The following is a 27006-nucleotide window of genomic DNA, read 5'->3' as shown; positions in this document are numbered from 1 at the left end:
CAGTACGTAAGTGCATCGTAAATATTGAGCCTCATTCGTGTGGCTAATAACTTATAATCCACTGAACAATAACCGTACAGACACCCTTTAAAACCCATAGACGTCGCAATCCAAACAGAATTAACACTAACAGAAATAGGTAATGTGCTGTATAGCTACAAACCGCGAACTTTTTGCGCCCCCGCGAAAGGCGCCAGTCGCGAGTCGAATGGCGCGAATCTTCGAATGGCGGTTTAATTCCGCGGCCTGGGTGAGCTTCGCGCCCCCTCCTTATTTGCCGGAGGCCCGACGGCCGTGGGGATTGCAGAGTCGCTGTATATGCCACAACAGCATGCGCTCATAATATCCGCGGGAAAACCTCACTATGCTGCATTTCCTTCTCGAGTGATGGTGTGGTATTGCTTCTGATGTCATGAGCGTACCATAGTCAGACTGTCTTGTGTTGTTAGATTTAGTTGTGTGTGAAAGTAAACCTCTGTACCAAAAAAATACAACTATCTGTATGGAGTCCCAGATGTGTAGTTGTCTCAAGGAACAGGTTTGGTTGGCGTCAGTCAACGTTGATAAATCTGGACGCATTTTAACTACAGATATATTTCGGAAACCAGCCGACTGTCTTTATTTAAGCCCTAATCACTCCAGGCACGCACTGGAAAGTATCCCTTTTCTACTGGTTAAAGGGATGTGCACTATTGCCATCAATCCATCTATTCGGAATGAGCGAAAGTGGAAGGGATTAACTGACCCAATATCCCCCACCCACTTTACCCACCTCTAACGCTCAAAACCCCAACCCCGCCAGGTTCTTTCGGATTATAATCAAATAAAACTGACTGTTCATTTTCCATGAGAAGGTTTCATCATTCCGCCCCGAATCACCTTTTAGTTTCCGTGCAGGCTGCGTGCAGGCTAGTTCTTGTGTAGGCCCATGGAAGGCCCGGATGGCCTACGTACAGCATATAATTACACTTCGCATCATTGTGTCATCCGACCTTAAGACAAGTGACTAAAGATGTGCTTACGGTACATACATTTTATTACTTTAGCCTATTTCTGTAAGTGGGGGCCTCTGTGGCTCAGTTGGTTAAGCGCGCTAGCGCAGCGTATAATGACCTAGGAGCCTCTCACCAATGCGGTCGCTTTGAGTTCAAGTCCAGCTCATGCTGGGTTCCTCTCCAGCCGTACGTAGGAAGGTCCGACAGCAACCTGCGGATGGTCGTGGGTTTCCCTCGGGCTCTGCCCGGTTTCCTCCCACCACAATGCTGGCCGCCGTCGATCGTATAAGTGAAATATTCTTGAGTACGGTGTAAAACACCAATCAAATAAATAAATAAAAAAAACCATTTCTTTTAGCCATTCGCCTGTCATACTCGCTACCAACATTGCCTTTACCCAATCAACATTTTCAAAATGGGCCGATGCGGGGCCAAATGTTTTTTTCTATTGGGCCGTTACGGCGACGTACCGGCATGAACACTGGTTTCAAATTGGGCCTGTATGTATATAAAAAAAAACCCGAACGGGACACACGTAGGCCTACAAACATACGATTCTTGACTGATGATAAGTCAATGACTATATATATTCCGGAACACATATGACTTTGGATGAATACAGTGATTCACATTTGAACACTAATCAAATACAAAAAATAAACAATACTAGATTTGGGTTTATGGTGTTAGGCCATTCTTTTGTAGATGTATGTGTTGCACATTATATTATTCAAGAGAAAATAACAATGAAATATTAAAACAAAAGTGTTCTGGAAGATTGCACTGCAAGCCGATGATTTTTTTTAATTCGAAACAATACGCACATTTCAGAAAAATACATTGACCAATACCCTATTATAACCACTAGGGCCTATAAAGCATGAACTACATGCATATCACAAAAAAAGGGAAATAATGATGTGATAGTAATTTATTTATTCCAGTTGAATGGATATTAGATAGCTTGTTATTTTTCATGGCTTTCTTCCTTCCTGTCCTGGTTTGCATTTCCCAAGTCTGTTATCTTCAATTTGTCTGTCTGTCTTCTCCCTCCAAGGCTTATGGAGTACGTTCATTTTCTTCTATATAGATCCTAAAATAAAGAAATAAACAAAAAACTGCACTCATATAAAGAGTTCTCACATCCCTATTTTTAGTGAACGTTAATTTGTGTTTCTTCGTCTGTGCTTCTGAAATTTCAACTTGTGTCTCGGTTTATATACAAGCCAATAGAGATGGTAAACTACTTCTGAGTCATGGTCTTCTTTTGAGACAGGAATTTCACAAGGTGCATGTACATACTCGCCTTACTGGCGCAGTTAAATTGAACATTTGACTTCATGTGAGATTAATTTGGTCTTGTCATCGCCAATATTTAATAGATGCTTGTTAATTTTACTAATTTATTTTCCATCTATTATAACATCAACAGTAATTTACACATTCTATATTTCAGCTTAATCTATATGTGGATACTCGCTAGCACATGGACGTTGGTGTTGTTTTAATGAAAGATATCCTTACGTCTAACACTTTTCTGCAAAATACACCAGATGTGAAGGGGGCATTTCACTACCAATTTATATATGTGCAAAAAATGGCCATAGACATGGGAAGGGGGGGGGGGCGGCATGGGGGCCTATAGCCCTCCCAATATTTGGCTAGCCTTTGTGGAGGTCTGGAGAAAATATTTATGACGTGACTAAACAGGACTTTAACGCAGGTTCAGACAAACCAAAACTTTTAATTTTAGTCAAGGTGACAAGAACATGTGATTAGGAGATGAAGTTATTCCACATGCTTTAAAAAGCAGTGTATAATAATAGCAAGTGTCCAAATAACGACTTTTATTTCTCTGATACGGCTTTCCAAACTTTTCCTTGTCATGCCGGTAACCAACGCTGTGAGCGAAAGATCATTCAGTGCTCTTCGTCGCCTGAAAACATGGCTGCGGGATACATTGACACAATACAGGCTGAACTGGTGGCTGTTATTACATGTCCACTGGGACGTTATCTATGAGCTGGATCTGAAACAAATAGCCAATGAATTCATTGGTAGAAACACAAGTCGGCAGTCAGTGTTTACCAGACGATCCTAATCTGTGCAGTTGATACCTGATGTTCGCTCACTTGTACACCTAAATTTTAATTATTTGTAACAACTGCAAAACAAAAAAAGAAAAAGAAAATGCTTAGTTGACTTAGTACAACGTTAATTACAAAAAGTCCACTGAACTTGTTGACTTTTTTTTCCAGGAGAAAACACATGCACGGTGTGAGAAAAGATGCCTTTTGACAATAGAATTTTTGTCGCTGTGCAAGTGCGAGGTTGCATCTCCAGCCGTCTGGGACCCTGGAGCTTCCGGGGCCTAGACGCGGCCCCTGGACCCTCGCATAGTTTTGACAGTCAATCCGCCATTAGCCCCCCCCCCCCGCGATTACCCCCCCCCCCCCCCCCCCCCCGCAACATGAAAATTGGACTACGGCCTTGCAGAAATGACAAAATTATGTCAGGAAAGTCAGCCCACTATAGAGCCGATATGACGGTCTGTCCAATACTGGGAGACTTATCTCATGTTTATAGGCCTTCTGGCCCATATTTGCTTTAAAACGGCGTTTTTGCTACAAAAGTTCTTTCGTCCTTGACGGTATAGCCTTTATATGTCTGATATTGGCCTGTAGAAACCACCGGCCCTGTAAGATGATGTTTAATGTGCGGAGACCACTGCCTGAATTAGAACTATACTTTATACCCAATATTAAAAAGCTCAAAGCCGATTTCTTGCCTGTATAAATATTATATCATAAGCATCTGATATAGCCTACACAGGGCTCGTGTCTATGTCATGACTTGACATTGCACAGAGAACATTTGAGGCTGCAAAACACGTGACCGTTTGCGCTGACTTGTCATCTTTTGTGCTAAAGATCCATTATATGCCTCAGCCACTGAAAAGTTGTTGAATTTGGAACTTGGTGATAAGTCATGTGTTTATTGGTTATTCTCTGTCCAATGACGTCATGAAAGTTTCGTACTCAAGCTGCGTCATTTTATCTCGTTGACTTTCTGTAGGCAAAACAAAAATATATGAATAAGTTAAATAGTTTGATTATAACTGAAAAAGATGAAATTTTGTTGTAGTTATGTTGCCTTGGCCTCAGCGAAGGAGTACATGTATACATGTACGAAAGTACGGATAACCAAACTGTACCTGACAAAAACAAACGGGGATAGAAAGGTCAGCTCAGCTTGTGAAGTTTTACAGCCACCTCTAATTTCAGGCGTACGTAGGGAATTTCTCGGACTGTTATCATTCTTGCGAGAAAGACAAAGGTATTCCAAGATTCTCTTTATGTAAATGTAGTGACTGTCATGCTATTTACTTACGCATTTGCTGGGGGGGGGGGGGGGATTATATTAACTCTATTTTTATGTATACTGTGTTATGTTTACTGTCTTATGTATACTTACTTAACCCTAGCTGTTGACTATTTCAGCTACCCTATTTCTTGTAATTTTTGGGACACCACGTCTGTGCTTTATAGCCAGTATATATGTAACTGTAGCAGGAATATTTAGGTTTGACCATCTAATGAACCACATGCTCATATCTTAACTTTTCCAAAAAGCTGGAAAACGTGATATTCTGCTTTCAGCACTACTAATATCTGTCCCCAAAAAATTAGAGGATACTCTCTTTAGACTGGGCTGACGGAGTATGATAGCCACAGAGGCAAGCAATGGTAAAGCATACACCATTTCACGCCATGTCAGATAAGTCCAGTCAGGGGCCTCCGTGGCTCAGTCGGTTAGCGCGCTAGCGCAGCGTAATGACCCAGGAGCCTCTCACCAATGCGGTCGCTGTGAGTTCAAGTCCAACTCATGCTGGCTTCCTCTCCGGCCGTAAGTGGGAAGGTCTGCCAGCAACCTGCGGATGGTCGTGGGTTTCCCCCGGGCTCTGCCTGGTTTCCACCCACCATAATGTTGGCCGCCGTCGTATAAGTGAAATATTCTTGAGTACGGCGTAAAACACCAATCAAAAAAAAAAAAAAAGATAAGTCCAGTCTAAACAATGTCTGCAGTCCAAAACAGGTGTTAACTGTAGTTGCTGAATTTAACTCTCACATTAAGCAACACCAAGTGTTGGAAGAGTTATGGAGAGAAACTGCTTGTAATGTATTGAATTGATAAATGAATTGATGAAGATGCGGTATAGAACATTTACCGCATCTTCACACGTGCATTAAAATTTCCCTAGCATAAATCGATGTCAAACAAGTGGTCACCATAATCAGCTAACCTGTTCTAAGTCTCGCTGAAACAAAAATGATTCATGACAACCCCACAAATTCTGCAACTAGTGTCAACTGGGGTTCTTACAAGTACCTCTCAGCTTGCCCGCACACGCAACATCCCAAGTATATTCCACTTGATAATGACACACCAGCCCCGTATTCACAACAATGTAACCTGTTTCAAAGACTGCCATTAGGCTTGTCTTCTCAGGGTGAATGCACATGCGCCATCCAGGAAAGAGAACTTTTTCAAGACCTAGAACTGTGTTGAAGGCAAAATGGCTGCTACTTCAGCAGTGACCGTCATGTGATTTTGGAGCTGATGTGTCATTACCGAGTGGAGTATACCTGAAATTTTGCTGGTGAGGGCAAGCTGAGAGAAAAAGGCCACACATGGCACATGTTTTGGACTGCATGTATCATTTAGAAAGGACTGATTGGACATGGCGTGAATTGGTACACGGTTAACTAACTCTGTGGCTAGCTCAGTATATTTGAGAGGAGTCGAAATAGCCACCTGGGGCTACTGTACACTGTAATTACGTCAGATTACAGAGCTAGGGGTTTATTTAGCTCCATGAGCTGACACCTGATTTAACATTGTACTAACATAACAAGCAGGTCAGCTTCAACCAATTCTCAAATGAAATATATGGTGTTGGAAGCAGAAAAACTTGCTTCCTGCCCAAAAGCTTTGGAAATACAAGCGCTGATCTACATGTAGCCCTAGGTTTATGTAGAAACATAGCCCTATATGCAAGCATAGTGTTGTCATCCGCTGCATGATGTGGTTGTCCGTAATCCCTGTCCATCCCTGTCCACGTGAGAAGTAGAGAAGGTTACGAAAATTCCAAACATGGCATGTGAGTGACAGATGGTGCTTGTAGGTCATGTACACTAAGAAGTTTTTGCATGTCACAAGGTGAAGCATGTCACTAAACTGACATACAGAAATGGACAGAGGTTACGGATAGCCATGTAATGCAGTGGACAATAACAGTATGTTGAGAACAGCACACTATATTTCAACATAAACATAGCCCCTTAGCAGTGATCTGGTATACGGTATTTATATGCTAATGGCGAGTTCAAACCCATCTAAACATGTCTGCATCTACATTTTGTAGGGTCTGGTCAATATATGGAGTAAATCCATTGTGTTTTAACTGCCAGGCTCCCGTCCTCATGGGGAAATGAAAGCCTTGTTTCTATTCTACAATCGCCTGTAAAAACATGTCATGTTACGTGCTCGCAGGTCATCCAGGCAGTGGAGTCAAATTTTGCCTTGTTGCCTTGGCAGGAGGAGTTGGGGCGGGGGGGGGGGTGGGGGGGGGTGTAGTGCTTGGTGTATTGAACACACAACATTTGGATGAAATGAGCATGATTGATATAGGGACAGTAGGAGAATAATTGGAAGTGAGACACCATGATTTTAAAATCTGGTTTAATCTACAGTTGATTAAACTGAGTGATGTGTTAATGTACATTTTAATAAATAGGCACCTTAATTTTCATTCTTAAATCATAAACGTGCTTTAAGCAGTTCATTATGCAATGTTTTATAATTTGTATAATTTGAGCATATTATCATCCTCTGAAAATGTCTATTTATATATATATATATATATATATATATGTGTGTGTGTGTGTGTGTATATAGGGGCCTCCGTGGCTCAGGTTGTTAGCGCGCTAGTGCAGGGTAATGACCCAGCAGCCTCTCACCAATGCGGTTGCTTTGAGTTCAAGTCCAGCTCATGCTGGCTTCCTCTCAGGCCGTACATGGGATTAAGGTCTGCAAGCAATCTGCAGATGGTCGTGGGTTTCCCCTGGGCTCTGCCCGGTTTCCTCCCACCATAATGCTGGCCGCCGTCGTATAAATGAAATATTCTTGAGTACGGCATAAAACACCAATCAAGTAAATAAATAAATCTGTATATATATATATGTATATCATATGCAGATACTGTACCTTTCATGATGTGATAAAATGGCATCTCCTGAGCCCCGCAATTCAGCCCGAGGAAAATGGACATTCGTGAACAGGCAAGGGGAGGAAGAGGTGAGTTGGACTGCCATCTTGGACATGTCTGATGAGTAAGTTGAGCGTTTGCAGGTAAATTAAGGGGGGCTTTATAGAAAATGCCACATGTGTTGGGTGTTCCATGTGTTGATTTTCAAATTTGAGTATTTTCACATGTGAGTAAGAGTAATTATGCAATTTAATGAAACCATTTAAAATATTTAATATTAGGTTGTGGAATCTATCTGCCTGAAGAGAAAGAATGACAAAAATAATAATTAATAATAATATAATATAATAATATTAATAAATTAATAACTGAAGTAATCATCCCTTCAAAGACTACTGAAAACTAAATTTAAAACTGCCTGTAAACTACTTATTATTTTAGATTGTAAAATTATTTAGATTGTTTTATTTACTAAATAAAACGCAGTTAAATCCTTGAATTCTATGGTGGGAATTATTGACCATATTTATCAAGTTGGACCCTGTGCGTCAGCATCCAATGACCGGGAAAGCAATGTTAAACAGAATGTTAGGGGTGATATGTTGAAAAACAATGCAGGTATTGAGATCAAGGTGTGCAAATCATATAGAACACAATAACACAAGGGGAATGTTCCATCGTTGATTCGGTGTGTAAATAGGCCCTATATGATATTAAATACCGTAATTTACTGAATTTCTCACTCAGTGTAGTGTGTATTAGAATAGATGTCAAACAAAATGTTAGGGATGGTATCTCAAAAAGGACAACACGTATTTAGCTCAGAGTTTGTTCGTGTATAGAGCGCAATAGCACGAGGGGGATATTCCATCCTTGATTCAGTGTGTGCCAGGGTTCGCACAGTCCTCGAAACTACATGTACTTGAATTCCAGGAAAATCGAAATTCCGTTTAAAGTAGGCTACCAAGTACTTGAAAATCCTGGAAAAAAAATTCCTGGGAACTCCTTGAAAACTCCGATTTGGGGTGGAAAGAAATGTTTGTTGTGTACATCATTCGTTCAAAACGAGAGAAAACTGAATTCGTAGAGTAAATTTTTCTAAATTAAATTAAGACGTTTCTGAGCCGATTGGCCGTTGCAGCATTACCCATGGTCCAATTTCCGTTACCTAGCCACTGCACGTCCACAAGTGTTACTTGGGCTCTAAGCAATAAAATGGGTCATTATGTATCGAACAGAGATGGTGTCTTGATTTTTATTCGTTATCCTAGTAGCATGCACTATTTTACTTATCCTGTTAAAAACAAAACCAGGTCAAAATAAAGGTGATCTAAGTACTTGGAGGTGACATAAGTGCGCTGTTCGTAGTTTTTCTCCTTATACTATGCATGCTTGGTTGGTCGGTCGGTCAGTGATAACATCTGGCTGTGTCACGAAGACCTAATACTGTAAGAAAAAAAATAAACAAAAGTCAAATCAGCAGAATCTTAAGAACTTCCATGCAGAGAGAAATTTAGAAGTTTATTTGATTGTGGAAAAAAAAGGAAGGCAAGAAGTCTATTAAAGTAAAGATATTATTATAGATTTCTACAATTTTGTCTGTCAAATAAGCAACCCCACTTTAAAGGTGGAGAAAACATGAAAAATGACAAAGTTCAGATGAAAGAGTGTGAAAAGTTATTTCCAAATGTGGTCTTCAATATATTTTTTTATTTTTCCTTCAGGATGAAAAGACACTTGAAAATAATTTTTGTATGGTGGGTATTTGGGACCACCTTTTGGTATTTATAGCCTTTGTTTAGTAATGTCATAAATGAGATTGTAACACAGGTTTAATAAATATTTTGCACTAGAATTTGTTCTTTTCAGCTAACAAATGTATTAAACCTCAATTTGGATCATATATATATATTTTTTCATGTGTTCATAAATATTATCATAATTTAGGTTAAATGCATATGTTTTGATATAAACAACAAATTTACATTCAAATAAATTTATTAGACAAACATCACATTGCATTACTTTTAGAATATTATAATGCAACAACGATAAATGCCAAAAGTTGGTCCCAAATACCCACCATACAAAAATATTTTCAAATACCCTTTTCTCTTGACAAAAAAAATCCCCCAAAATATTAAAGATAATATTTGCAAATAAGTTTTGACGCTTTTTTCTCTGATTTGGCAACATTTTTATGTTTTGTTCTCCTTTAAAGGTACCAGCACCAGCATCCACATGTAATGTGACAGCATGCATATCAAATTGGGCAAGAAATAACTCAAAAGGTTAAATTTAAAAAAAAAAAAAAAAGCCTTTTCTCATGGAAAATAACATAGAAAAGGTATATTTAAAAGAAAACTGCATTATTAAATAAACAGTATGTGTGTGTAAGGTTATTATTTGAGATATGCAAAACTTTGACTAGATGTGCACTGGTCATTTTTTTATAGAAAATCTCTTGTATAACCTCTTTAAAACCTACGTAAAATCTCTTCTTGAAAATTGCAAGTTGGTCCTGAAGGTCAAAGTTTGACAAAACGTTAGGGGTGGTATCTAATTGGAGAGCAACAGGCAAGCTCTTTGGTAACCTTGCTACCAAATCTAAGCTTTTTACTTTCATTGTCACCAGAAATTCTTATGATGTTTGAAACCTATGCTAGACTAAGCATGCTAAGTGTAATATATGTATATCTATTTGTGTGAAAAGAGCTATTTCAACATTAAATGTGGTTTATAATTAAAGACGAAGTGGCCAAAGATGCATGTAGCTCTCCATAGAATTAAAACATTTGCAGTGTTTACATTGGAAAGTTAGCTCTGAATGTACATGTATTGTAAATGTACATGTTTTTTTCAGTAGTTTTTTTTTTTCACTAATGCTTATCTTTTCCTGACTTTTTTGTTATTTTTTTTAATTTCTTTTTTATTCTTATAGAAACTGTATTTTCTGCAGGTTGTAGAGGATGACACATCAAGCACAAGCTCCGCTTCTTCTGCGGAGTTTGTGAAGGTGGATGGGGAGGAAGTGTCTTATCATCAGAAGGCTTACAACACCACTGGTAAGTTTATATCTCCAGTAGTTCTTTATATGTGTATATTATATACATATAGTATAATTCCGTATTGGACCATGTGCCTCAAAGCTGTATGTAAATGGGTTCACATTTGTAACCGCATGTGCATCGAGGATATTGCACGGTAAAGGTTGAATACCAGAAATATTTTTCAAGTGAAAGGTGCAAATCATAACTGATAGGACAAGTAGCCTGTAATGGATTATCAAGCTACCTTTCCGAAAAAAAATATGTATGGTATTCAACTTTCATTGTGCAATATTCAGTGTATCATTTATATGTGTAATGTTTTTTAGATGTAGGCTGCCACAGGATGTGTTAACTTGTCAGTAGGTGGCCCATGACTCATTTCTTTTGCTGCTGTGAGACCTGCGTGGTTGGTTGGATATAGTGGTGTCAACAGCACGGTGTATGTGAAGCATTCAGGGAATAAATGAACTGACAGTTGTTGTGGTAACCAGTCATGTGGGTAAATTGAATGCATGGTACTATGTCATGAATATGGAATATACATCCCAGAGTTCACTCCAGGGAACAGTTCTGGGTAGACTTATAGCAAGTGACAAATTCAGAGCCTAAGACTAGATCCCTGTAGAGAGTATGACTGATATTGTTTTGGTGTGGTGGTACATGAACGAGATAATCTGTGGGATGAGACCAAGATCTGAGAACGTGAAAGTTGGACACATGATTCTCTATACACAGCTTTACCAGGTATCTGCCAGGCAACATGTATCTCCATGAGGTTGGTGTGTAGCATGAAGAAGTCTCTCAATGGCTTGGTACCTAAAGCCAGACGTATAGCCAGAATGTTTAGAAGATGCCGACAATGAGGCTGTTCCCAAGGGCTCACCCATATGTCGTAAAGAGGATTCACTAGTCGGTCAAAAATTTTAGCATTTAGGAAATAGCAAACTGTCACTCACTGTGTTTATTAGTAGTGCCTCCATGGGTAATCTTCCTGGTGGTCCGACACAAGGAGGCTACCTTATTCTGGTGACATAAGGCTAGAGGAACTTTTCCCCATCATCCCCATTGCCTGAAACTCCATACGTGCACGGTAGGTGGTCAGGAATACCCTTGTGAATGAGATGTCAGCCATGACTGATGCCATTTACACTGCCATTCACCTGTCAGTGTTGTTGTCTGAATTCTGGACTGATAATCGCAACCAACGAATACATGTAATACCCCTGACCTTTGATTACTGTTTCAGTGGTCCAAAACTCCCACCCAGTTACATGTAACAGACTGCCCAACAAAGCATGGGTCATTTGAGGAAAGATTATTCAGTAAAGATCATTGTGTAGTTCCATAAAATGGAAGTTACCTTAAAAGAATTAAAGTCATCTTACCCCATCTGCCATTGCAGGAACAGTAGGCTAGCACTATTAGGATATGCTACTGCACCCAGTCCACCGCATCTGTATGAAACACTAGTGCCAAGACCAGACACTTGTTCATCAACAGATGAAAGTAGTCATTTGTAGTGAAAGTAACAGTCAGTAGATAACATGTGAACAGTCACTGGTGTGCCTTATAAGTAGTACAGACCTACCTCTGAACCATAATAATAAAACTATTATTTCACATCGCTATAAAGTTTGTCAGAAATAAACAATAAATTTTGCATTCCTAACATTTATATCATCTGCCGGTCTTAAGGAAACAGTATCAGTGTAGACAACATAACAGTACATATACATGTGGCGCTAAGTCTTTTCCACCAATTATGCAAGTGGAGGTAACTCCATATACTACAAGTATATACTACAAGTGCGGGTAAAGAAAAAAGGTACACATTGACAAAGCCAACGCGTCACTCTGTGACAGGTTTCAACACTGAGTTTTATGAAAAATAATACTGCATCTATGTTATAACTACCTTATAAACTAAATAGCCAAGTATGGCAGTTACATGTAGTCAGAATGAAAAAATTTACAACACATGTGTTATGAGGTCATCGCAGGTAAACCAGGTATGGCTCCATGACACTGGCTATACCACTGTCCTTTGCCAGTTTGTTTGCGTGACAGACCTATTCATCTGCAATTGATGTAGATATATATATCATGGCAACACACACACACACACACACACACACACACACACACACACACACACACACACACACACACACACACACACACATATATATGCTCCTCTAATTTTGCAACTTTGAGTTTCTGCGAAACTTCTGTCAGGACTGTACAAGGCTCCAAAAGTTAGGAAAACAGGCAAAAACTGTCATGGCTGTAGGCAATATGTCTATCTCGTGATGTTTAATTGTGAACAAACATGTATATATGCACTAATATCTGTGGTCCATTAACTAATGCCATGGGTGTGGTGTGGTGTAGTGGTGAGAGGAGCTTGCCTTTCAACTGCCAGGACACACAAGGTGTGGGGTTGAATCCGACCTTGAATAGGAAATTTTTAGATTCCTCCCATCTCATGGGTTGTGAGGCCATGGTGACATGTTCGTTTATGTCTGCTTAATTACCTTCCATCAATATGGTGTGCATATCTGTATGTCACACATGGGTAAGTTTGTCAGTAACTTGTTACAGGTCAGTAGTTTACACTGGGCACTTCAGTTTCCTCCACCCATAAAAGATTTGTGAGCCTGGCAAACTCCGATCAGATAGCTATATAGGTTCAGGTACAGTAGTAGACATGGTAAGTCAACAAGAAGATTGGGGCCTCCGTGGCTCAGTTGGTTAGCGTGCTGGCGCAGCGTAATGACCCAGGAGTCTCTCACCAATGTGGTCACTGTGAGTTCAAGTTCAGCTCATGCTGGCTTCCTCTCCGGCCGTACGTGGGAAGGTCTTCCAGCAGCCTGTGGATGGTCATGGGTTTCCCCCGGGCTGTGCCCGGTTTCCACCCACTATAATGCTGACTGCCGTCGTATAAGTGAAATATTCTTGAGTACGGTGTAAAACACCAATCAAATAAAAAAATAAATCAGCAAGATCTCATGAAGGCTATACATTATTACTTCCCAGGACAGAAAAGCTCAGGGTCCATTTACTATATACATGAAAGTAGTTTGTGTTTTTCATGCCAAACATGCCAGCACCAATATACATGTATTAGTAAACTGTTACATTTTTGTTCTTGCTTAAAAAAAATCGTAGAGTAAACATGTGATCACCTGTACAGGTTACATGTGAAGTGAGAACTAATGTCATTCCCAGAGATGCCAGAACTAGGAGTCAGAAATGTTATGTCAGTAACATTGAAAACAGTGTTAACTATTGCATATGTATCTTTAGAAAGTCCTGCTGTGTTGAGCCCAGGTTTAACATGTATGTAAAGCATAATAAACTTGAGGTGGATATTCCTTATGTACGTGTACATGTAGTTTGTTTACTAGTTAGTGTCTCCTCATCTTGTACTTCACTTGAGTTGACTCTTTGTTTGTTAGTTTGTTTTTTTCTCCCTAAAAGATGTGTCTAGTCCTAATGGTGATAAGACATGTGAGCCAGTGTCTAACATACCTCATCACACAGACCTTGGTAGTTGTGGAGAGACAGGTGTGTCAGAAGTCAGACAAGGCAACCTGGGCGCCATCATTTTTCCTGCCTCTTCGATGGAGGATGCATCCACAGCTCCAGGATATGTGTCAGAGCTTTGTTCCAGTGCTAATCTGTCGTTATCTGAGGAGGAATCTGATGTGGAAATCCTCACAAAGGAGCCAAATCAGGAGGCTGCAGGGAGTGGTAGCGAGGAGATATGTAGTGAGGACATTAAGCATGGGGAGGTGAGAAGTGGGGGCCTGCTCCTGCAGCCTCTGCAGATGTCTCAACCAGCCTCCCATGTGAGGTAAGCCTGAATTTGTAATTTTGTATAAAGATAAAGATATATAGGCAGTTTCATTTTTGAGGAACCCCAAATCTCAGGCAGGGAGTGGGGGGGGGGTGGGGGAGGGAGAAGTTTTCCATGGTGGATGGGGTTAGCACGCCAGGGCGGCCCGATGACTCAGGAACCTCTCTCCAAAGCGGTCACTGAGTTCACGTCCAGTTCATGCTGGTCTTCCAACAACCTGATGATGGTCGTGGGGTCTCCCTGGGCTCTGCCCGGTTTCCTCCCACCATAATGCTGGCCGCTGTTGTATAAGTGATATATTCTTGAGTAGAGCATAAAACACCAATCAAATCAATAAATAAATAAATCAAACCAAGTCTTAGGATGAAAGTACATGTATATCAGTTTCTAGATAAAAGGTCTGTACTGCGGGAGTTTTGTCAAATTTTCTCTGACATGTAAGTAGTGTAAATGTGATAATGTATAAATCAGTTAATTCCCCACTTAGCTGCATGTAAAGTGGTCTTATAGAGAAACATATCATATGTGTTGTTCAGCTTAGGCTTTAGCTCCTCTGGGGTGCCTGATAATCTACTTGATGAGGTATCTGATAAAATGGCTGCCTGAAAAGCTTCAGTTTTATTCTCACACTAAAGGGCAAGGTTTCTTACTCCATTTTAATCTGCAATTTTATTTGTGAAATATTCTTTATTACAACAGATGCCAGTGAAATTGAAACATTATTCAAAAGGTTTAATGGAAATGAATGCTGTAAATGTTATCTTCTTGCCAGTCACATACACATACAGCTGTACCTTCACTGACAAATTTTTATAGGTAGAGAATTTAGGTAAATATATCTGATCTGTTAAAGTGCTCCATTGTGTGAGGATTTGCCACAGTTCCGTTTAGTCCTCGTGCCCAGTTCTTTCTCGTTCACAGATTCAGGTAAGCCTTAGCCTCAACATAAACCGTAAGCATTAAAGATATTAGAAATAAAGCTTCAGTATAGGTGATTTGTGAACTAGTATTTTACTGAACATGCAATCTGTCTGAGCAGTGTAGAATGCCACAGTTCACAGCAGTGGCCCTTAACCATTGACCAAGTTGTGCTACACTGCCCTCTTACACACAGCAGTGGTCCTTAACCATTGACCAAGTTGTGCTACACTGCCCTCTTACACACAGCAGTGGCCCTTAACCATTGACCAAGCTGTGCTACAGTGCCCTTTTAACACACAGCAGTAGCCCTTATCCATTGACCAGGTTGTCACAATTGTGCCACACTGTCCCATGAGGCACAGCTGTAGTCCTTAACCAATGACCAGGTTGTGCACACTGCTCCCTTTAATCACAGCAGTAGCCCTTAACCACTGGCCCTTATCCACATTTTCAAAAGACACATTGCACATTGCCTGTCTTTGACTGAGTGTGACATGTAAGCTGTGTAACTTTACAGATTCTGACTTTTCCAACCTGGATTCCCATCCCAGCTCTGAGGTGTCCGAATCAGAGGAGCTGTCCCATCCAACAGATGTCAACTCTTGTCCCCCTGTTCACCCAGGCTGTTGTTTTGGCGACCATGGTTAGTGAAATCAGTAAAAATTTTGCTTAAATCAGTAACATGTCTTTAGCTGTTTGGCAGCATAACTGTAATGTTTTCAAAAAATGCAGATGGCGTACCCTAGATGGTCACATAAGAACTGTTCTAAAGAATTTATTTATTTATTTATTTGATTGGTGTTTTACGCCTTACTGAAGAGTATTTCGCTTATACCACAAAGGCCAGCATTATTCTAGATAATATGTACATACAAGACATAGAAAGAGATTTGCGTGCTGTGGTTGATGTCATTGTCTGGGCCATACTATTATGTCACCCTTAATTTCTGGTAGGTTTATCAGAATATTATATATAACATAAGGTAATACTTTCTGCTTGATGCCGAATCCGATTCGACCTTTTTCGATTTCGATTTCAGTGGTCTCATCAGGGTAATTTTAATATTACTTCATACGCACAGAGGTACATATATATGTATTTAAGCTAACTGTTCGTGCAAAAGAAATGAAGTGATGTTAATCGCAATTTATTAGGCATCACTGGTGTGGATCTACTCAAAATGCTGTGTTGTCATCACATTTAGCATACAATCACATTGAAACAATGCAAAGGGACCAGACCTGGGGATGCTTAGGTCACCAGCAGAATCCTGGTTTATGCAGGAATACAATTACAGTATATTAAAGACGTACAGCGTACAGCGTAACCAGATGTGGTTATCAGATCTTGTTAATTTACCTCAGTCAGGGTTATATTCTGTTGATGTAAATGTATAAATAGTAGCAATCTCACACCTCCAAGCACTCCCTGTGTGTACCCACTAGATTACTGATCATTGTGCAGTGGTGTCCTTTGTATTATGGGATATATTAATTTTGAAAGTTAAAAGGACCTCTCTGTATTCTGTGTTTGTTTTTTCGTATAGGTTATGTTGCTGACACAGAAGAGAGACAAGGCCCTCTCAGGACGTTGCAGGATGATGAGGATGGTGGACAAGAGGATTCAGGCAGGATTAATCCTCATCTGAACAGTGCTCCTGATACTGGCCAGGATGATATCAGCAATGACACTGATCGTGGGGAACATAATGGTGGTGGAAATCACAATGAAGCAGGTGTTAACGAAGAAGTTGGTAATGATGGTTTTCAAGTCATTGATGACAATGGTAATGATGTAGCTGACCCCATCGAAGATGACAGTATAAACCATGAGATTGCTGATGATGCAGACACTGGGACTGAGTCAGGTGTTGAAGATGACCGGATTGAGTCTGACCAGAGCGATGGCCTTCCTGCTGATGAGGATGAGGATGACCTGTCCTTCTCTAACATTGGTCTTGAGAATCTGTCTCTTCATGAGGTTAACTACACTCGTCACTACATCCACCAGCCTAACAAATACCTGAGCGGTACCCTCAGTCTGGTTGTCATCATGGCAGGCTGGATGGCACTTGGGCTTGGCATTGGGCACTTATTAGGTATGCTTGGAACATTTTCATTGGATATTTTGTTGACCCTTGTATCGGTGAAGCTTTGAGCCTCTTGTGTCATTAGACCCTGTTAAATTATCTACATGTACTAACGTTCGAAACACTCTTAAAGGTGAACTGTAAAAGTTTTTAATCTGAATGTGAAAGTTCTTATTTACTTCATCTAACTTTATTTGAAGACCATAGCCTTCTACCAATTATGAATATGGCACTCTGGTTTAAATAAGGCACCCTGGTTTCCTCCACCCCCACTGCCATCCTCTAAGTGAAAAGTGTTGGGTCCAGCAGATGTGTTTAACCAATTCCAGGTCTATAATAGTCCTCAACGCACATGCTGTGTTTTGTACTGTTCCAGGTTCCTCAAAACAGAAAGCAAACCACAGCCTAAACCAAGTGTCTGATGCTCACATCAATGAACTCCATCAAACTCAGGACAATCTGTTTTTGTGCCTTCACAAAAAGGGTGACATCCTCAACACACTGCGAAGAGAGGTGGGTTTACTACTTAAAGATGCCTAGTAGTTATTACTTCTCGAGGACCTTTGACTAAAGGGTGTTGTGGTAGTCGAGTGTGCCATTCATTATCAAAATATCTAGAGAAAATGGGCAATACTCCTGATGACAAACAATATCAGTGCGGTCCATAAAGCCCATCATACAATCAAAACTCAGTAAGGAAAAAGCCCCCAAAAAGAAAAAAAAATAAAGGTATTTTCGGACAGAATTTGCAGTGGTCTTTTTACTGGTACTTAAATCAATGTATGAAAATAGCAAACATGTCATATCTCTTGTGGTGAGTAGGGAGCACGCTTCAGTTACTTTGTTTAAATGGGAGTGGGTTGGCGGTGACCAAGTGCTTAAGCTGTTTCCTTTCCAGAGGCAAGTACAAAGGATGTGCTGCTTCAAACCTGGCCTTGGACAGGGATTTTGTTCTTCCGCTGATTAAGTAAATAAAAAAATTCTAAGGAACATCTAAAGAGCATGGGCGAAACATTTTATACATGGTTTACGCCAAATTTACTGTACCAGCTGTTGCATGTACCTTGGCTTTAAAGTGGATCTATGCCAGGTAAAAAGACTTCTTTCAAAAATACAGTAATGTTTACCATACCATTTGGATAAAAATTCGTTCACAGAACTTTATTGTAACATGCATTTTATTTGATGTTATGTAAATGTCTCTGACAGAGGCGTGAATGGGACTCCCTGGAAACTGAACTCACCAGCATGTGGGAGGCAAGCGGGGAAGCCATCAGCCAGCTGAGTAATGAAGTGAAAAACTGGAAGATCAAGGTGAACGAATTACAACAAGCAAAGGTGGATCTAGAGTCAGAGATTGTGCGTTTGAGGTACCAGAAACACCCAGGCAATAGGGAAATTAACACGGATAGGGCAGAATTGGCGGGAGACGAAGAAGTTAAAGACAAACGGGATGTTCTTAGGAGCAAAGGCTATGCCCCTGAGACTCTCACGAATCAAGAGAAGCTTAGTTCTATACCCAAGGCGACAAAAGAATGGGAGAACGAGACTGCTAAGCTGAAGCAAGACCTTTTCCTAGCTCAGGGCAGGGCAGCCATGTGGCAGCAGTTGTACCTCACAGAGCGAAACAGAAAGCCACCAATGGTGACAACACCAGACGTGTTCTCTTGTCTCATGATGCTCACGCCTCGTATTAATTTCTCTGATGTTGTACAGACCCTCAACAACTCAGTTGTCAAAAATTTCATGGAATTTCCAAACATCTCACTGGTTAAAAGCTATCTTAATGATTCTTTTGAAAGTAAGAGGATTTTTTCCAAAATAACAGAGTTTCAAGCTTTATTTAAAGAACTGTCTAAACTGTGGATAAAATGGAGCTCACCACAAACTGGGAGTGATTTTGAAAAAAAGGCAAAACGAGAAAGGAACATTTATGAAAGTAAATGGAAGAAGGAAGAGTCCGAACACCAACAGCACACATGGGTAGAGAATATCAGGCAGTTCCTCAACGAAACGCAGAAGTCTGTAGCAGAAGTGAGCCATGAAATTGAGAAAAAATGGAAGCGAATGAAAGACTTGTCGAGGGATTTGTGGAAAAAGCACCAGCCAGCATTCAGCAAGTGGCAGAAAAAACTTAGTCATCGAATATCATACATAGGAGAAAAAATCAGAGAAAAGTTGGAAAAGAAGTCACGCGCCTGGTTCAAGAGAAGGACAACGCACCATAAAGGGACTAAACACAATCCTAGTAACAAAAATGACCAGCAACATCGAAAAAGGCAGAAAGGGAAAACGCACAAAAACGGCTCAAGTGAGAAACAAGATAAAAGATTGATTAGGAATCAGCGTCGAGTCCTGCAAAAAGCTTTTAAGATGTTGGTAAAAAAGATTAAGAGGCTAAATATGAAGTCTTATACACGCCAAGGAATCAATGGTGTAGGACGTATGGTTGCTGAGATTAATACTTTCCGAGTTACCCATGGGCACAGTTATCAAAATAATCCAAGGATGGAGCTGTGGATAAACTGCCAGTTAAAATGGTGGGAATCAAAAGTACTAATGGAGAAGTTTGCTTACAGTGACTGCGGGAAGGCCTTGTTTAAGTGGCAGATAAAGGTTGAGAAAATGGATGGGAAGAGGCGGAAAGAGGAGATGTGGAGAAAGACTAACCAAAAAGGTTTCAGCAAGAGATGCCGCAACAAAGGTACAGGTTGTGACAAGGGGTGGCAACATAAACGAGACAAGAATGTACCGAGGCATGGGGAATGGAGAGAGGACCATAACGATAGGGGTTTTGAAGGAAGAAAACGTCAAAGGGACCAGGAAGAGCATCTGAAAAGGCAATACACAGACAAAAAGTCAGAACATACTGGGAAAAAACAGGGCGCACCGACACGTAACGTAACAGAAGGAAACTACCTTACCAAGTCAAGTAGCTGGTACTTTAAGCAAAAGCGCCATAAGATGCATGGTGTCGAGGACTCTTGGTACGTCCGGAAAATGCAACACCAAAAGAAGCTGAGAGAGAGAGAAAGCCCAGACGGATCATGGATGTTTCGTCGAGCGGATGACCGAGACTTCCATCGGAAGCGTCCGGATGACTGGTACTTTCGGCGATCGGAGAGAGGGCGAAGGAAGACTGTCTACAGGGACAACTTGGGAGAATCATTTTACGGGACCAACTATGACACTGGCGAGAGTTACGAGTATTATAACGGTTACGGCTTTACTATTTGCTATTAGTGCTTAGGTGGTGGGGCTGATCCGACATATACAAGCCCTATTAAACTGTTTCAGAAGTCTTCTTTGCACATAATCTTCCGAGACTATCGGTAGAAAGCCTGTACTCAATTTCACTAAGTAAATCTGCTTTCTAGTACATGCCTGAAAGTTTTCCAAAGGTTACACATTTGTAAATATAGATGCGATTTTTTCCTGCTTAAGCTAACACTTCATGTTTTGTTTTGCTTCAAGTTTGTTGTTTTACCGGAGTGATTTTATTTTCGTATTTTCTGTTCTATTGAGTGTGATTTTTCCACATGTATGAATACTTAAGAGTTGTGGAATACTATTTAATGATTGAAATTCTGTTGTTTTGTTTTTTTTTTGTGATGTTAAAGACGTTTTAATTTAGTGCTTACTCGACGGGTGTTGTTAACTTTCTGGGTTATTATGGAATTTCTTGTTTCCGAACGACCACTGATCTGGTGTTTTTTTCTATATGAAGTAGCATTTTGTTTGAGTATAGTTTATTTTTATGATTTAATTGTTGCTTAAAAAAACAATTGGATTATATATATATATATATAAAAACTGAGACAGGAGGGTGAGGTTAGGGGTAGCAGTCGATATATTAAGCTTTTTATTTCTCGAATGGCTACGGTGTAATAAGTATCAGGAAATTATGTCATTAATGTTGTACTTCTATATATATATATATATATATATATATATATATATATATATAAAGAAATGGAGAAAGATCCCCCCTGGTGAGGACAATTTACATAGGAAAAATAATAATAAAACGCCTTCTCAACTTTCTACATTCTGTTATATTCCTGAGAAGGCGTTTTATTATTTTTTTTTTCTATATAAATTCTCCTTACCGGGAATATAACAGAATGTAGAAAGTTGAGAAGGAGTTTTATTATTTTTTATATATATCTATATATATATATATATATATATATATATATATATATGTATTCGTTATTGGTATTAAAGGAACAGCTTTTCATTTGACCATAACTGATTGTAATTCAACGTTCTCTACGTCATCGTATTGATTTTCTTTGTTACTGTATTCCATAGTGTGTCCATTTATGATGTAAAGATCAGCAGTCTTAAAGTAAACAATCAAGAATATGTTTATTGTATTTCACAGTGTCAACTTATGATGTAAAGACCAGCGGTCTTAAAATAAACAGTCAAGAATGTGTTAATTTTTTCCCATAGGCTGCCTATTTATGACGTAAAGATCAGCGGTCTTAAAGTGAACAATCAAGAATGTGTTTATTGTATTCCATAGAGTGCGTACGATGTAAAGATCAGCAGTCTTAAAATAAACAATGAAAAATGCATTACTGTATTCCATAAAGTGTCAATTCATTAGGTAAAGATCAATAATCTTAAAATAAACAACCAAGAATGTGTTACTGTATTCTATAAAGTGTCATTTTATGATGTAAAGATCAGCAGTCAAGCACAATCAAGAATGAAGATGATGTAAATAATCACCAACATGTGCGTGGTATCGTGTATGACAACGACACGATTAGATACAGTGTTGGGTTTCTGGCAATACTGGTACAGTTTACCCGAAATATCCCCTGCTGGTACCCGTTCGACCTTTAGTTAAAAGTTACCAGATGAAACTTGTAGTTTAACGTATTAGTTTACCTATTCAAATTTGAAGATACAAGTCACTTCTGGCTTCTGCCTTCTAACTAAAAGTCTCTAGTAAGAGTTATGTATAACCGAATTATTCTCACAGTGATAACTAAAAGTCTCTAGTTATCGTCACGGCCGAGACGGTGTCCAAAAGAAAATTCATGTCAAGTAAGTCGGCGGAACGAAAAGACCACCTGCCAAAACTTAGATGCCATTTTAACAGTTTCATTCCAAGGTGAACAGAAATTTTTTCTATCATTACCATCTGGCCACCTGCTTGACGCGTGAACTCGTCTGTGCTTGTTCTATTCATTCCTTCAAGAGTCTCCTTTACAACAGAGTAGTTTTGTAACACAGAATCTAGCGACCCTGTCATGACTGTCTATCCTGTAGGGCAGACTTCTCTCCGGTTCAGATTCTCAGCTGTATGGAGCGGGATGTCCTCCAAAAATTCCATTATGCTATTTGCTGCTATGCTTTATGGCAAAATGCCTGATGCCCCGTGCTTAGTGTGATTCATTCTTCATGTGCTTTATACTTCGTGCGGAAATGCATGTGGCCTTGTGTCACCTGGATACCAAATGTGATACCTTGTGATACATGCTTGTTTTAGGTAAACTAATTCTAAAATGCTCCCTTCTTCGTACTCTGAGGGTGAGCATTTGGTTCTCTACTATGAAAATACGATGGAGCCGGAAATGATGTCAAAAAGCAACAAGGAGGGCTGTCAAACAACTACTTCATCCTGGACTAGTAGCTAGAGATATAGTTTGATCTGCTATATTCATGGCTGTTCAAATTTGAGTTCTACATCATAATGATTCAGACCGACACCGATAGCACAGTTTGTAGAGCGTCCGCTTCGGAAGGTAGACCCAGGGTCAATCCTGGGTCGAGTCACACCTAAGACCGTGAAAAGGAAGGTAACTTCCTGGCTTGGCGTTCAGCATGAAGTGGGGTAGTGCAACGACTGGTTGAACCGTATCAGTATAACGAATCGGTTTACCTGGCTTCGGTAAAATAAAAGAGCAGTGTAAATCCGTCCTGCAACATGGACGCACATTGCATGCTCTGTCGTTGTATCACTGGAAATGTTAAGTACGACGTTAACCCCCAAGCACTCACATAATGATTCAGCAGCAGTCAACAACATTTAAAAAAATGTTCGTAACATCCTTTTGAGGTAATTACATTGCACATCTTTGCAAACCCATTCGAAAAGTACTAGCTAAATGTTTATTTCAGGCAAGTATTTGTACTTCAAGTTAATTTTGGGGCGATTGTAGATATTTACAACATGGTCGACCCGATTGTAATTTCTGATTGTGAGTTACTACTGCCGTAGCTTACAATAAGAGGGTGTCGATTGTAAGCTATGGCTATACGAACGAGATCTTGGTGATTTACAGTCAACTTAGGCCTACGATCCCTTTGTACAAGCCTTTGGTAACACCTGAGAGGAAATATGGCATCGCTATCAGGAAGTACTTGTCATTGTCCAAACTGTTGAGCCTCTTCTAACAGTCCATCAACGGAGCGGTTCCTTCTGAAATCTCAGCCTGTTTCAGTGACCTGTATGGAAACGACATTGACACCAATAAGCTGCCCGTTCTGTTGTAGATGCTGTCATAGCTTTTTGTTGCCAGAAGAAAGATGAAGTATTTTTCACGCCTGAAACAGTTACAAGGATAACCGCTTTAGCAGAGCTTCTGACAATGACCTGAAAGGGTCAGGGACATGTTTAACTACTTTACATTACCAATAATGTCCGCTAGGTACTACAGAACGATCCTTCTCTGCCCTCAGAAGAATTCACTCCTACCTGGGAAATATTCAGATACAGGAAAGACAGAACAATGTTCTTCTGCATGCGCACAAGCATCTCTGACAGAAGTGGCAAGGCGCCATGAGTCGTCAAATTCTCGTACAGAGCTATTTTTCGAAACATTTTAAAGTGTTTGGAAGTACTTTAACTGATAACCAACTAAATGTACCGACTGCGGCTTTTTAGTACCGGCAAACCCTTTATAATTATTAAGGCTGTAGTACATCACGAAAGCTCCATAACTGTTAAAAATACATCTCGAAAAAAATGCAGATATCCTTGTATATGATAAATAAAATACCGCTGGAACTTTATCTTATCTGTTCTTAGGTTGGCCAAACCAAAAATAGTCGATGGCAATAACATAAATTGACCAAAAAAGGGACGTTTTCAGGATCTCCTCTACTGCGCGCGCCATGTGGTTAACTCACAAACTGCTATGGTATAGGCTCAAAAAATGTAATTATTTTTGATGTACAGCCGTGATTGCCATGGACCCTTTGGGTGCTGCGAGTCTCACAAACAGGTTAGTTAATTACATAGACCACCCGGTTGACGTTGATTTATGCCAGAGAAGATTTAATGCTCGTGTGAACAGCGGTAAATGTTCCATACCGCCATTGCGACCCATTTAGGCCTGTTTCTCCTTAATTCACGCAAATGAGTTGGTCAATAAGGGTTATACCACTCCTCAACCAACATGTCTTGGGCAAAAAGTCAGGTGAATAACATTAGCCGACGGCTTCGTGGTTGTCTTTACAATCTTTTTATTTCATTCCGTTAATTCCATGAAGTCGCTTTTGTGGCCTACTCGCAAATATCACGACGTCGTTATTTTACACGAACAGCTTTTGTTTTCGTGCGCGGCGCATGTGCACCTGTGGTTGACCTTTCGTGCAACGGTACATTAACTCCCTCACAAAACTTCAATTTCTTTTAACACAACTGGCACTTCATACTTCTACTTCATTCTACAATAAGTTTTCTATACTATCTCCCTTGTCCTGAAACGCAGATTACAGCCAGCCAGCCAGCCAGCCAGCCGTAACCGTAGTGTCAGGAATTCCACCGAAAACCCTGAGGTAAGCATCTGAATTCCTTTAATACTGCGTCAGTAAACGTGCGGTAGAGGTTGAAACAAACGTAAATACTTTGTTCAGGTGACATAGAATAAATGATGGTTAGATATCAAGATAGTGAGGGTCAAGAAAACAAAGGGTCGAGGGAGACTACTTTGGTGAGCAAACATCTGTCCTTATCCTTACTTTGCGGAGTTACTTCCGTTGAATTAAATTTTTGGGTAACATTTTGTTACAATCGATCTATATGATCAGCTTCTTAAATTATACATAAACCAAAGGTTAAACTCACTTCAAAACTGAGAGAAAAACCCTATTTGTACTTTTGTTACAAACAGAGGGCAAGAAGCCTCTTTAACAAGTTTACGGGGGAATGTTCGTATGCAGAATTCTACACGTGTTGTTGTTGTAATTTCGAAAAAACTATAAAGTCATAGTAAATCAATAAACATAGTTTAGCGAACGAGACAAAGTCGTTTGTCTCGTTGTGTCCATGTCATTTATCAAGTTTTCGCTGTGTTACTGTAAGAGAGTGGTACTCGATATTTTCTCTTTTAATTATCCGGAATCACAGCTACTTACTTCTACTTGGAGTTATGCCTAGGATTGCTGTAGATGTTTATCCAGCACAGAATTATGGGTCAATCACGCTATCCCATCCGGCAGATTGCCGATGTCGGCCATGTTTGTTAAATCCACAACGAGGTAGATTTACCTCGACTACTTTGATGAAGTGTGGTAAACGACTGAGATAGCCTTTCGCATTTTATTGTTCACATGTTAAATTAATTATCTGAAATGGGAAGAAAGATAATCTCGCGAGTGAAATTACCTTTTGTAAAGGCATTTCTGGTAACAGGATAAATACCACAGTTGTGACCGAACAGAGCTAGTTGTGTCATGAGTGTTGATGGGTTGATTTTCAGCTACTAGAGGGCGCCGATGTTCGGAGCCCACCAAGTATGAATTGGGCTGCAGACGGAAGATCGGCACTCGGGACTTCGCCTGAGTCAACTGCTCAACCGAAGCTGCGAGTATGGAACTTTTCCCCGTAGAGAAGACTCGGGGTGCTATCGGTAGGCCTACATTATAATCGGGGTGTTACCCGGACGTTATTCTCGGGGTAGACGATTGACTGTCCTTACCAGTAACGTAGTTGAGGTTCCATAGAATATATCCAGAAGTTTGCCTAAAATCCCGGATATGGTTGACGTTCCTGGATATATCCAGAAATTTGCCTAAGATTCCGGATATGGTTGACGGATATATCCAGAAGTTTGCCTAAAATACCGGATATGGCTGACGTTTCTGGATATGTCCAGAAGTTTGCTTAAAATCCCGGATATGGTAGACGTTTCTGGATATATACGGAAATTTGGCTAAAATCCCGAATATGGTTAATATTTTTGGATATATCCAGAAATTTGCCTAAAGTCCCGGAGTACACAATCGACTGAACATGTTCACTGTACAAACAGATTGGATAGAAATTAACTGGATATGAATGACATGAGCAAGCGGACGTGCACATGGACGGGGTCCAGATACACGGTTTAAAAAGACGGGAAAATTATTGTCATTTACCAGAAGTCACACATATTACGAGTTGCTCTGCTGTACATTACCCGGATTATACATTATAAATGGAGTTATAATTGGACCTACATCTGGTGTCTGTTCATTGCTCCATTCCGGTTATAGGAACTGGTGATGCCAGAAGTGAATTATACAGTATTTCACGATTTGTCATAATCGTCACCTCGACCCGGTCAACCTTATATATTCCATCTACTGAAACATATACTTGGAGTATAGGTTGACCTAGCTCTGAGATCGGTTAGACATCTTCACAGCTGAGCTTCCACATTATCTCTGAAAGCTAACCTGGAAAGCATGAAACAGATTTCAGGTTTAAGGTTGACCGTAACAATATACAAAACACAGTTCAGTTATTAATTGGGGTTAAAATGTCATGGTTTGTGTCAGTAACCTACACTGTTGTTAGCCCCAGGCTCGACGGGAGCGG

At 40.0% G+C, this 27006-nt stretch overlaps 1 protein-coding gene across 1 annotated transcript; it reads left to right on the top strand.

Moving 5' to 3' along the window:
* Nucleotides 1-4206: 4206 nt before the first annotated feature.
* On the top strand, nt 4207-21024 carry LOC135473373 (uncharacterized). Its single transcript, XM_064753222.1, has 9 exons — nt 4207-4331; nt 7254-7352; nt 10223-10328; nt 13794-14169; nt 15026-15099; nt 15611-15736; nt 16641-17192; nt 17560-17696; nt 18393-21024. The coding sequence occupies exons 2-9, from the start codon at nt 7281-7283 to the stop codon at nt 20424-20426; spliced, it is 3477 nt and encodes a 1158-aa protein (XP_064609292.1). The 5' UTR covers nt 4207-4331; nt 7254-7280; the 3' UTR covers nt 20427-21024.
* The last annotated feature ends 5982 nt before the right edge of the window (nt 21025-27006 follow it).

This window comes from Liolophura sinensis, chromosome 8 (genome assembly GCF_032854445.1).
Source record: "Liolophura sinensis isolate JHLJ2023 chromosome 8, CUHK_Ljap_v2, whole genome shotgun sequence".
NCBI classification, from domain to species: Eukaryota; Metazoa; Mollusca; class Polyplacophora; order Chitonida; family Chitonidae; genus Liolophura; species Liolophura sinensis.
This window is presented reverse-complemented; position numbering and strand designations above follow the sequence as displayed.